General features: G+C 35.3%; 1 protein-coding gene across 35 annotated transcripts in view; it reads right to left on the bottom strand.

Moving 5' to 3' along the window:
* ATG4C (autophagy related 4C cysteine peptidase) overlaps nt 1-13,335 on the bottom strand; it is a 155,855-nt gene that overhangs the window by 75,985 nt on the left and 66,535 nt on the right. For 27 of the 35 annotated variants that reach the window (XM_070486431.1, XM_070486415.1, XM_044748913.2 and 24 more), the window contains 2 exons: nt 12,628-12,704; nt 6,459-6,578 (listed from right to left, as the gene is read on the bottom strand). In XM_070486431.1, coding sequence (XP_070342532.1) covers nt 6,459-6,578; nt 12,628-12,704 — 197 coding nt within the window. The remainder of the gene's footprint in view (nt 1-6,458; nt 6,579-12,627; nt 12,705-13,335) is intronic. The other 8 variants (XM_070486419.1, XM_070486441.1, XM_044748917.2 and 5 more) reach the window with 1 other exon arrangement.

Below are 13,335 nucleotides of genomic sequence, written 5' to 3'. Positions count from 1 at the left end.
AGGCTTCCAAGCATTCTTTTTTTCTATTTTTCCTGCTTTTTCTCCCCAAATCCCCTCAGTACATAGTTGTATGTTTTAGTTGTGGGTCCTTCTAGTTGTGGCATGTAGGATGCCAGCATGGCCTGATGAGCGGTGCCATGTCCGCACCCAGGATCCAAACCAGCAAAACCCCGGGCCACCGAAGCAGAACTCGAGAACTTAACCACTCGGACACATGGCCAGCCCAAGCATTCTTAAAGCAAGTCATGGAACTGTTAATTAAGTCTGTTATAACAGGAAGACATTCACTATTCTCTTGCTGGTTTCTTACTAATTGTGTGGTAGGTTTAAATAAGGCAGGTTTCATGGACCAGTGAAGACTTTATCTGGACCTTAAGGAAAATGCAGTAAACATAAAACGTTTTTGCACTCCCCAAATTAAATTATGTCTTTCCTATTTTTCTTCCCCATAGCACTGCATTCTTTTTCTTCATGGAATTTTACATTTTTTTAATGCATTTGTGTGTTTAATGTCCACCTTGTCCCCTAGACTATAAATTCATGAAGCCAGAGTCATAACTCTCTTATTCACTATTGCATACCCAGCTCCAGAAAGTCATTCAACAAATACTGAATACTTACTATGGGCCAGGCACTGTTCTAGATGCTTTGGAATACATCAATGACAAAACAGGCAAACATTGCTACCTTTGCATAGTTTATATACCCCTGGGAAAGGCAGATAATAATAAATATAACACATAAGTAAATTATATAGTGTATTAGAAAGTAAAAAGTGCTACAACATTAAAAAGTAAAAGACAAGGCAAGAGGAAATGATGGGGAAGTTGCACTTTGAAATAGGCAGTCAGATTAGGCCTCACTGAGAAGGAGACATCTGAGCCAAGACTTAAAGAAGGTGAAGAAATCGGCCATGCAGATATCTGAGAGAAAAAGTATCCCAGTCCAGTGCAAAGGCTCTAAGACAGGAGCCTGCCTATTAGGTCAGAGATCTGCAAGGAGGCCAACATGGCTGAAGCGGAATGCAGGAGAGGAGAGCAGGAAATGAGAAGCTGAGGTGAGAGGGTGGGGCATGCAGACAGATCATCTAGGGCCTTGGAGGGACAGTAAGATTTTACTTTGAAGCGAACTACAAAGTCAATGCAGGTTTCTGAGGAGAGGAGTGGTATAATCTGACTTACGTTTTCAAAGTTTCACCCAGGCTGCTGAACTGAGAATAGTTTGGGGGGCAGGGCTTGGAAATGAACTAAGAGGCCACTGAAGTAATGATGGTGGCTCAGACCAGCACAGCAGCAGTGGAGGTGTGAAAAGTGGTCTGATTCTAGATATACCTTGAAGCTATAACTGGTCATGGAATACGGGAGACAGAAAGCAGGCAAAGACAGAAAGGTTTGGGGCCTGAGCAGACAGAAGGATGAATTTGCCTTCAAATGAGCTGAGGAAAACTGTAAGTGGAACAGGCTTGAAAAGGAAGATCAGGAATTTGATTTCGGATATGCACATCAGACACAGAAGAGAGACTGGATGGCAGGTGGAAATACATAATCTGTTAATTTGGAAGAAAGGCTTGGGCCAAAGATATGATCTTGGTTTTAGTTGACTTATAATTGATATTTAAAGCTATTCAACTGGATGAGATCACCAAGATAAAGAAGAGATGAGAACTGAAGACTGAGCCCTGGGATGGTCCAACATTAAGGAACTGGGAAGAAGAGCAGGCAAAGGAGACTTGAGAAGGAACACTAGTGAAGAATGAGGAAAACCAAGCGAGTTTGGTTGTGCAAGCCAAATGAAGAAGGTATATGAAGGAGCAGTGGGTGTTCAGCTATGGCAAACACAAATGTTAGGACTGTAAGATGGAAGGCTAAGAGATGACCACGGACTTAGCAACGTGGGGGTTATCAGTGACCCTGAAGAGGAGTTCTGACAGAGTGGTAGGGTTGAGAACACTCAAATGTCTCACTGACTAAATAAGTCACCACATTAATGCACTACTAATTTTTTCTTCTAGACACATCTTCGAGCCTTCTCTTTCACTCGCCCCCAAGTCCAAGCAGCTGCTTTGTCTTACTGATTCTACTTTCACAAACTCTCTCAAAATGGTTTCTCCTCTCCCATCCCACAGCTTTGTCCTAGTCCACTTCTTTGAAGAAGGAGTTATGAATCAATAAAGAAACATTAGACTTTTAATAAATGATTCTGGAACACCCAGTTATCCATGTTAAAAAAAAAAAAAAGATACCAACCTTAAGACATACACAAGTTCTAAACATGAAACATAAAACTTTAAAACTGATGGAAGAAATGTAGGTCATATGTTTATGACTTTGTTTATTAAAGATTTCTTTGATACAAAATTCAAAGCCCATAAAGAAAAAGATTCACGCATCTGACTAAAATTAAAGACACCATTAACAAGTGAAAATAGTAGCCTAGGAGAAAATATTCGCAACACATAGAACCAACAAGTGGTAGTATACAGAATTATAAATTTATTTCCTTCAAATCAAACAGCTTCATAGAAAGAGGGAAAGGAAATGAACAATAAATTCACAAAGAAGAACCAAAGAAGCCAATAAACCTTGCGAAGATACTCGATTTCACCAGTAATCAGGAAAATATAAATTAAAACTACAAAGAGATACTATTCATATCCATGGGATTGGTTAAAAATGTAAAAGTCTGACAATAGCAAGTGTTGATAAGGATGCAAAGCACTGGAAATTCTTACATACTGCTTGGCATGATCACTGTGGAGAGCATTTGACAATATCTAGCAAACCTAAGAACATGCACACCCTACGACCCCAGCAATTCCACACTAACACAGCTAGGGTATCTAATGGAATCCTGGTTAAAGTATTACATGTGCACAAAGAGATATGTACAAGATTATCCTTATAAACGCTATTTGTAATCAGAAAGAGAAACAAGCCAGATCACCATCAACAAAGAAAATTTAAATAAAAAGTAGTATATTGTAGAATGTACTACTCTTCAGCAGTTTAAATGAATAAACTAGACACATATATAGCTATAATTTCTAAGTAACCATCAAACAAAAAAGCAAGATGCAGAAGAATATATACATTTGTATATAAATATATCATTAGTGAAAAGTTTAACAACATGCAAAACAATATATGTTGTTTATAGACATATAAAGTAAGGGTGTTACATACGAACTTAAGATAGTGATTAACATTGAGGAGAAAGGAAGGGAATAAGATTGGGAAGGGTAACACAGTTCGATTATATATTTTTTTTTCTTAAGTTCAATAGTAGCACATGGATAAATTATTCTGTATATTTCTGTATGCTTGAAATTAAAAAACTACTTTAATAAAATCAACATACTGCTAAAGTATGAACTTTCTTTTTTTTTTTTAAGATTGGCACCTGAGCTAACAACTGTTGCCAATCTTTTTTTATTTTTGCTTTTTCTCCCCAAACCCCCCAGTATGTAGTTGTACATTCTAGTTACGGGTTCTTCTAGTTGTGGCACGTGGGATGCCGCCTCAGCGAGGCCCAATGAGCGGTGCCATGTCCGTTCCCAGGAACCGAACCAGCGAAACCCTGGGTCGCTGAAGCGGAGTGCACAAACTTAACCACTCAGCCATGGGGCTGGAGCCAAGTATGAACTTCTTAAACCTGGCATTCAAGACTCTCCACAATATTATCCCAACTGCCTCATGCTTCTCTATTTCTTACAGCAGTGTTTTCCAAGCCTTAGACATTTTCATACTTCCTTCATTATTTTTGCTATGTATGCCATCTCTATTATTAACGGATATTTTTCTTTTTATAATTTTTAGCTTTAACAGCCTTGAACAAATCAGTAATAAATAGAAAGTCACATGTTTAATATGCTAGTTATATTTTTCCAATGTGAATATAAAAAAATATATAAGTATTAAAATGTTTGTCCTAGTGCCATCTAGAAACACCAAGCATCACACTCTGGGTGCACTGTCTTGCACCAGTGGTTCTCAAATTTGGTGTACACGATTATTTGGGCAGCTTGTTAAAAACGGAGACTCCCAGGCCGTACCTATAGGGATTCTGATTCAGGCAGTCGGAAGACAGAAATCCTGCCCTTTATGTGTCCTTGGCACCTACCAGATTGGACTATTTGCCATTCTCTAGACAAGCTCTACATTTTCCTTTTCCTGTACCTTTCCTCTTGTTACATCCTCTGCTGGAAGTACGCCTCCTTCTCCCTAAGCCAATAGACATTAAGCCTACATTTTAGGGCTCATATTAAACATCACCATCACAATAAAGGACTTTGACTTTGATGCGACATCCTTCTCATTTCAGTACCCTTCCCTCCCCTATCAATTTTATATATCTGTATGGATGCTTATCACATTCAATGTAATATACGTCTACTTGTCTTACTCCTCCTCCTGGACTAGGAACACTAGTTGAGGGTGGAAGCCTTATACTTGTTCAAAAGTAGGCATTATGGCTTGGTCATTTTATGCTTTCAACATGACGGTTACTCAGATACTTGCTGAACTGAGCTCTGCTAAACACTCTGAATTAAACAATTTTTATTAACATTTCAAACATCATATACCATAAGGCAATAGAATATTCATTCATACAGCACTGCAAATTAAACATGAGAATCTAGACTACTCAGCTTCATTTTCAGAATGAGAAAACTGAAAATATATCCTACTTAGAAACAAATAATTTTAGTTGTTTTCATTTTTAAAGAGAAAAAAATAACAGTTTAACTAGCCAAATTTAGTTTCTAAGAAGAAAAGGAAAATTGCTTAACTTAAAACCTTCCAAGCAAAAGTAAATGATTAAGTTATTAATTGACAAAGTGAGTTTTGATACTGCTACAAAAAGCAATTAAGAACAAAACTATTATTAAAGCAAAGTTAACTGACTCTGGCAAAATTCTCAGTACTTCCAAATGATATTTCAATATGCTTTCTCTTTGTTTTAGTGTTGCACATTACCCTGATGCAGCAAGAGGAATAATCTCTAAGCATTTTTCCCATATAAAAACCATAATAACCAGCAGTATAAAAACCATAGAAACTATTTGTTTTTAATCAGAAAGTATCAACATGCAATTCATTTGTGAATCTTGTATTTTCAATTTGGTAATAATAATTTGGTTTGTTTCTATGCCAGGAGTAGACTCTTCTAAACATACTTATTTTAACCTACATAGAAAATAAACTAATGCAAACAGAAATGGGACTTTTTAATGGAATATGTTCATCAACATCAATCTATATTACAATATCATCTGGATTTGTATATGTCAGCATATACATGATACTTTATAAAGACAGATAATCGTCAAACTAAAATATACAAATGTACATACTAATTTCAAGTAATAAAAAAAGGAAAAAAATGGAGAATAGGTATTTTTTATGTTCACTTAGCCTTCTAGGTTGAAAAGGAGAATGAAAAGATGACAATTGTGAGAAATAAAGAATAAGGAAAGGTTCTCACACAGCTCATTTTCTCCTCCCCTCATTCATTTTTCTGTCATGCTCCTGTTAAATTTCCTCTTTTACAGGCAGGTCAAGTAAACGAAACATAGCTTATATGAAAATTTTTATTTAACTTTTTCATTCTGTTTTTACATTGTAAAAATAAAATTTCAACCCACTATGTCCATTTTCCTGAATAAAATTAACTGGAAGCAAATAAGGTACTATTATATGGGAGCTCAACCTAAGAATTCCCCGAAATGATTCTAGTATTGGTTTTATTTACCATAAAATGATAACCTATAATTATTGATACTGATAAGACAGCCATCCAGTTATGCTTACTTCCTAAATAAGTAATCTTTTTGATTTTCTAAAGTAATAAATGTAGGCAGAACTTAAAGCTCCATAAACCTCAAGAACCAGAAAAATGCAGAAGTTCAAAGGTAATGAGAAGACGTTAAATAACCCTATTTCAAAGATACCGTAAGCGGAATAGATCAGATTAAACAAGCTTATTGGGAAGTAACAGCACAGCTTATTTGATAAAGCAGTTCTGAGAAACCCAAAAATACCATTTCTCTTTTAAAAAAATCAAAGAAGAACTTGGACTAACAAGAAATAATGCACAATTTGGCTTGATCAAATACTTCATTAATTTTTTTCTACCCTCTAAGGTATTGCCCTTTTAAAATCCTCTTCAAATAAAATATAACCTAATTGCTTGCACACGTCTTCAGTTGCAAAGGGATTTTCATTTCAACAGTGCCACCTAGTGGAGCAAGCAATACTTCCAACTGGTGACTAGCTGATTTCACTAGTCTCAAAGGCAGGAATTTCCAAATCGTTTTATTTTCTGGTTCACAATATTCCTAATAATATTAACATTCAAGGGGAAATTTACAAAAGTGTCATAATTTATAGATGTTTGTCTTCTGATAGACTATTTAACGAGGTCATTTACAAATATTATAATACTTTAAATAAAGATACCTTTGTGATTTCTTCAGAAGCTCGTTTGAAGTCCTGAACATTTCGACAGTAAAATCCAATTGTACAGCTAGGATCCATTTTTCGAAATGACATCTTTTTGGGAGAAGGGCAGTGGAATGTCTGTAATTTTAAAAGTTTTTGAGGATTAATTTAATCTTATTTGATGGACTTAAGTATACAGAAGAATATTACTTAATTGGAAATCTGCTATCTAGCTTTTCTCAAAACTATAAACATGCTTTCAAATAGTGTTTTAGTTAGTCTACCCTATGCAGATGGTCCCTCTCACTGTTCAAAGCTGTAAAATATGAAAGCCAACATTGTGTATATTCAATTCACCCAATCGCCACCTTATGCAACACTAGTGCCACTCTGCAAAAGAAAGAAGTATGTGAAAAGTGGTATCCATTTCTAACACTTGCAGAAGGGAAGAAAAGCGTACCACTGAAAAAGACATGAATAAGCTAGCACAAAGTTTAGAATCAAGTTAGTAACTTCCACAAAAGTGCAATTAAATATGTTTCGTTAGAGATTTTATTAACGTTTATAAACCTTTATAAGAAGAATATCAAGACTTTGTAAACAAATGCACAGATTCATGTACATGTTCTATAATGATACGAAACTTGCAAGTTTCAGCAACTGACACAATTAGCACATAACTGCACATCCTCCCAGACCGCTCTTCTGTGGTACTTTCCTTCAAGTTCTGCTTGGTGCCCTAGAGGACACAGGTGAGCAGCTCTCCTCCGGCCCTTGCCCTCCTCCTCACCACCTCCTGTCCTTCAGCCCACTTTGCTCGAGTGCCCACAGAGCCACAGAGAGATGGCCTGGGAGGCTGCCCTAGCCTCTCCACTCTTGCTAATGGGATGTGGCTGCTACTAGAGTCTGGTATCTTTGGAGAAAATAAAAGTAGGAATGGGCAGAATATAAAGCTAATCACTCCAATATTTTTTCTCCATTACATTATATACTTTATGTAAAAGATTTTTTTAAACTGCTTTTGATATCTTATCCTTAAAAATCACTGAAGCTACCAAGTCTTTTTTTGTATGTATATAAAATTTTTATGTAAAGGAGGGCCGTAAATATATATAAATTCATATTTGTTTATATTTGCATAAAGTCTGTAACGATATACAAAAATTAACAAGTTTAGGGGAGAGGTAGAAAACTGGGCATACAGGAGACAGGTGTGGGAAATTCTTTGTTATATACTTCATATTTTTGAGTTAAAGAACAAGCTCATTAAGAAATAATCTAGGCTGAATTTGAACTCATAAACTTAAAATTTCCCTACATTTAATGCCTAAAACTAAGAGATTTTAACTTGAAATTATCTACGAAAATGCAAAAAAAAATAGGCTTTTATACTTGCTATGTTCACGGTGAATCAATCAAAATCACTCTTTTCTCTCCCCCTACATCTCCGTGATGCAATTAGTGGCCCATATTATCACCAGAGGATATGCAGAATGCACACAGTCAAGCTGCTTTTCTCCTTATGGATAGTTCAATCCAACATCATGACAGCAAATATAGACCAAACAAAAGTGTTTTCAGAACTATGACTTCCATTGAATGCTTGGCTAACACTTTCTTTATATAGTGAAATCCAAGCCAGCTAAACCAGAACCTCCAGAGCACTAGTCAACACAAGCATTGTCTTAGTCAGACTTTGTTGAACATTGTTTCACCTGTTTTATTTGTAAAGAGATATTAAAAACAGATCTGGAAAGGCATACACAGCTAAGTCAACTGTCAGCTAACAATATCGAGGCATGTATTAGTGTATAAGGCATAGAGAGTTCTAGGTCACATTTACAAAAAAATTATTCTACATATAAGGTATCTAAAAATAGTCATTTGCCAACTCCTTCCAAAGCCAGTAATAAGGAATGCTGATTTCGTTTTTACTACTTGGAGATAAGGAAGAAGGGCCAAAAGTTTGTACAAGGTCCAACAAAGTATTTTTTTTAACTCATTTACAAGGGGGTCCTACAATATACTAAAACATTGATTAAAGTTTTCACGTAAGGACCTACGAGTAAGACTAAACCGGAACAGGCTTAGTGCCATTTCACAGTATTGCTTCAACCATCATAGAGAGTAATGACAAACACTACACTGTTTTTCATGGTTGTTTTGATATCTACAAATAAATTTTAAAATTATTCACAAAAACACAGATATAAATTTCTGATCACTGAAAACTGAAACTACTATTGGTTGTACGTATGTACTAGGACTCACACTGCAGAGAGGCATTTTATACCACTTAAACTTAAAATTACATTCTTTTGTTCACCCAAGAAGATTCTGAAGTCAACCAACATTAATGTAAAATTCAGGGGCTGGCCCCATGGCCTAGTGGTTAAGTTCGGCGCTTCAACAGGCCAGGTTCACAGGTTGGGATCTCAGGCACAGACCTATACCACTCATCAGCTATGCTGTGGTGGCATCCTACATATAAAAAATAGAGGAAGACTGGCACAAATGTTAGCTCAGGGCTAATCTTCTTCAGCAAAAAAAAAAAGTTCAGAATTATTTTTGCCTATCACAGAACAAGCTAGACTTTAAAATATTTTCCTAAGTGGCACTACTCAGCTATGTTCATTTTGTGATAATGCTTTGAGCTATGCACTTATGATTTCTTTTTTAATTTTTAAAATTCTGACGATTGGTAAGAGTAGCAGCTTCTACTTCACAAATACATTTTAGGGAGTATCTACTAGATATGTTTGTGTGACAGTGAAATATGTTTCTGAAAAAACTGGCCAGAGTGAGTCAATTCCTATTTATTTCATTTTTCAATACATTATTTGTTCACTGCCTCAGCGAAGAGTCACTAGGCACCTACTAAGTGCCAGGCCCTGTTCTGGGCTACTACTGGGAACAGTGGATTCTACACCTAAGCATACAAACAAGACTGAAGCAAATACTGTCAGGCGTAGCTATGCTATTGTGCTGATTTAGATGAAGCTTCCTAGATAGTTCATTAGCAAATACCCTCACTAAAAAGCACTTTCTGCTAACTGCAGTTCACGTGTGTGATTCATAAAGGGTACGTATTTCACTGATGAATTCACTCACCCATCTATCTAATCACATCACATCATTCTAATAGCTTTACTGCCACTATTCTCTGAATTTACTAGGATAGATTAAAATAGTCACCACTGTATGAACCTCCTAAAACTGAAAATTTGGAATTGAGGCCCAGAAATCAGAACAGACTAACATGTCTATTAATAAGGCTTTTCTCACCTTATTAAAAGAATATTGATATTAACATAATAGCACATTACCTTCAATAATAGACTAGAATTTGGTATTTTTAAGAGTTAGAACAGATCATTCCAAAAGTATATCATTAATAACATGGAACAATAATCTCTGGTTTAGGAAATCTTAACTTATTAAATATGCACACACACATACATATAAACATAAGAAAATATATATCCGCTAGTCCTCTCATCCCAACTGAAACGCTGCCCTGTCCCAACCACTGACAATGAGGACACACAATTCAACACACCCTCACTGCTAAAGCCCATTTGAGCTCTTCTCATTCCTTTCTAATTTAAAGTTGTCCTTTCATGACTTTTTCCATTGAGGTTGTTCACGCTGCTCCCCTGAACCTCACTTTCCACATGAAAAGCAGAGCCTGAGTTTACACATTATAACACGCCCTCACACTAAACCACGTGCTCCGTTCCTCAGCCCTGGCCAAGCACTGCCCTGGCACATCCCCACTACTAAAGCCAGGATCTAAATACACCTACTTACATTCACTTCACAACGTTAAAAATTAAGTAAGGACAGCTAAAGATGAAGATTCTCTTAAAACTCAGTATAGAAATTCAACAGTATACACTAGTATATTTTATAAGAAAATGTCACCAGAATTAAAAGTTAACACAAATATAGATAATCAAAACATCTGGAACTATGAAGAAGAAAGAAAAAGCTTCAACAGAGGTCCCTACAGTGCTGAGGACAGTGCCTTGCACAAAGAAGGAGCTCAGTAAATGGTGTTCAATAAATGCTTGTTTAAAAACGAATAAATAACTTGATCTGATCTGGTTTAAAAATTTTTAAAGCTCAATTCTAGAAATATAGGAATTCAACACCATAAGAACAACAATAAAAGATATAATCTGCTAAATCTCTTCTTCAGTCTCAAATATTCTGATATCATACAACTTAAATTTTCGTAATCCTATTAGATTCAGGGCACTCACTTAAAATACCAGGACTACCAGCAATTATTTACATGGAAGTGGATAAAAGAGCTAAGATTTTAATTTCTGCACCTATTGACTAAAAAGAAATATTGATCAAAAAAAGCTGCTTTCAAAAATAATTTTAATAATTGAGATACAAGGGTGGTTTTAGAATGTGCACATAGTTTATTACATTAATCAACCACAAAATTTCAACAGTGTATAAACATACAACCTATACAGCAAGGGAAAGATGGTAATTAAAATCCCTCCACTTGAAGCATTTTAAGCTTATGATACGATAAAAAGCACAAAGTGAAATTTTATTTCTGTACAAAGAGAGACAACTTGCTCTAATTTTTATATTATACTTTCATATGAAAATAAATAATCCTATTCACTAATAATCTAAGAGAAATCCCTGAATTGAGACAAACGAAAAACTGTCCAGAGGAATTATCCAGACAGGCAAGATACTCCAGCAGCATCTCAAAAATAAAACATCTAAACCCACTTTCCTGGTGTCCTAATGTATGAGAAATAAATGCTTCTGTGCATTTAAGAAATTACCTAATTTCATCAAACTTTACAAAGTCTCTTAAAATCAATTCTTCTTTGACTCGCTCATGAAGTGCTGCAACAGTCTCCCAGGAACGAGCTGCAATCTTTCTAACGCTGTGTAGACAAAACCAGGGTGTTCATTCACCTGGCACTTTGCAGAGGCTCTCAAAATATCAGATGAAGAGTCTCTCTTTATAAACTGGCCAAAATAATCAACACTAATAATCTTTAAATTGGCCTATTTTGGATAATACTAGAACACTATGAATAACCTTCCATCTGAATCTCAACTATCTACTTTTTTGAGAAGTCAATTTGGCACAGATACACTGAAAATGTAACTTAGTCATAGAAATCAGTGCTACAAGGCCACAATGCAGCACAAAGAGAATTACAATGTGGTTCACACAGCACAATTCTGTAGCGCCTCCCACAATATCAGTCAGTCAACTAGAAATATTTATTAATGTTCATATGCAAGATACTAGGAAAGAAGAACGGAGAAAGCCAACTTGATCTCTGGCCTCAAGATCCTTGTACTTTAGTTGAGGTAACAGTTTACAAAGGATGCCAGAATGTTTTATAACGTGTCTTTTGGAACCAGATTTTCACCTTGCAGTTTATCTTTTTTAATATTCTACCCTTTAAATACTATTAGGAATTAATATTAGCTAGCAAGCTATTACTAAAACAAAGTACTAAAACACATTTCCAACTTGTCAAGCCCTTGAGAATTAGTGATCCATGCCACCCAAGTGATTTAAATTATTTTAAAAGTCTGCAAAAGCATCAACTGGGAAACCAAGAACCAAAACCACGTATTTTTAATTTTCTGACTTAAAATATTGGATCACAAAATGACCAACTTTATAAAAGGAAGAGAAGAGATTAAGAAATCAAAGTTAAAATAAATATTAGAAACCCAACTAAGCTCTTGAAAACTAGAGGCTAAGACTTCATTACTATACTTAAAGCAAAATAATTTAGCAGTCTCTTTATGTCACTTTGTCATTCTAACCCAACTCCATCATTCTTCATTTTTCTTTTTTTTCCCTTTCTCTCTTTTTTTAAACATGCCTAACATTTTAATTCTTCAGGACTGTTCAACTGTATACCTACAAAATTACTTGGAGACTTGATAGGTAGGGCTAGGGCATCTAAAAAGTTAGAGACAAAGATGAAGAAGAAAATCATAAATTAAAATTCAGCAACAAATTATTTAACCTTTGGCCATTGTTTGAATTATGGTTTTATAAATCAGTAAAATATTGATTATTAACTTGTAATACCATAAAAGTATAGCTGCCCGGCACATCTCTAAACAATTAGAGATGGGAAGAAATGGTAGGAAAACAGTACCAGCTATTTATCCATAGTACCTCAAGAGGGAAATCCTTTATGCTGACATCTACAAAAGATTGGCAGTAATGAGGATCCATGTAAATCAAACTGTCATCTACAAGGACAAAACAGAAGACAAGTAATTCAAAAAACACCTTATTATTACACTGCTTACAATCCAATTTCTATGTAGAATAGCTGAAAAAACTCTGGGAGTAACAGCTTGCCAGACTGATATTCATTGACTGAAACATAGGTTTGCACAGGACAGATTAACTTTTGCATAATCAAATATGCTTGTACAAGCAGAATTTTTATAAAGTGATGAGACTGTCATTTAATTTTTGGTGATAAAATTACTTTCACAAACACACAATTATATTCTACAGTTTGCATATGAAAAATGTATTGCCCTACTTTACCCTGACAGGAAGAACATATTGCTTGTCATTTTATCATCAACTAGCACGGCTAAAACTGGTAAAAAGTAAATATGTAAATAGCAACTGCCAGAATGTGGCAACAATGTCTTCTGAAGTTTAGTGAAACCAATAAATTATACTTTGTTTATGCAATAACAGAAATTAAACATACATTTTACAGAATCCAATTACGTTGTGGACCAAATGACAAATGAGTGGCTATGGTAGGACTGATAATTTTATAAGGTACTCATTTTGCTCCATTAATCATCCTGTTTCTAGATGATCCTCTATTAACTCTCTGACTTTTAAAAGAAAACAATG

Source organism: Equus asinus, chromosome 16 (assembly GCF_041296235.1).
Source record: "Equus asinus isolate D_3611 breed Donkey chromosome 16, EquAss-T2T_v2, whole genome shotgun sequence".
Classification (NCBI taxonomy): Eukaryota; Metazoa; Chordata; class Mammalia; order Perissodactyla; family Equidae; genus Equus; species Equus asinus.
The sequence above is the reverse complement of the archived record's forward strand: the minus strand, read 5'-3'. Positions and strand labels throughout refer to the sequence as shown.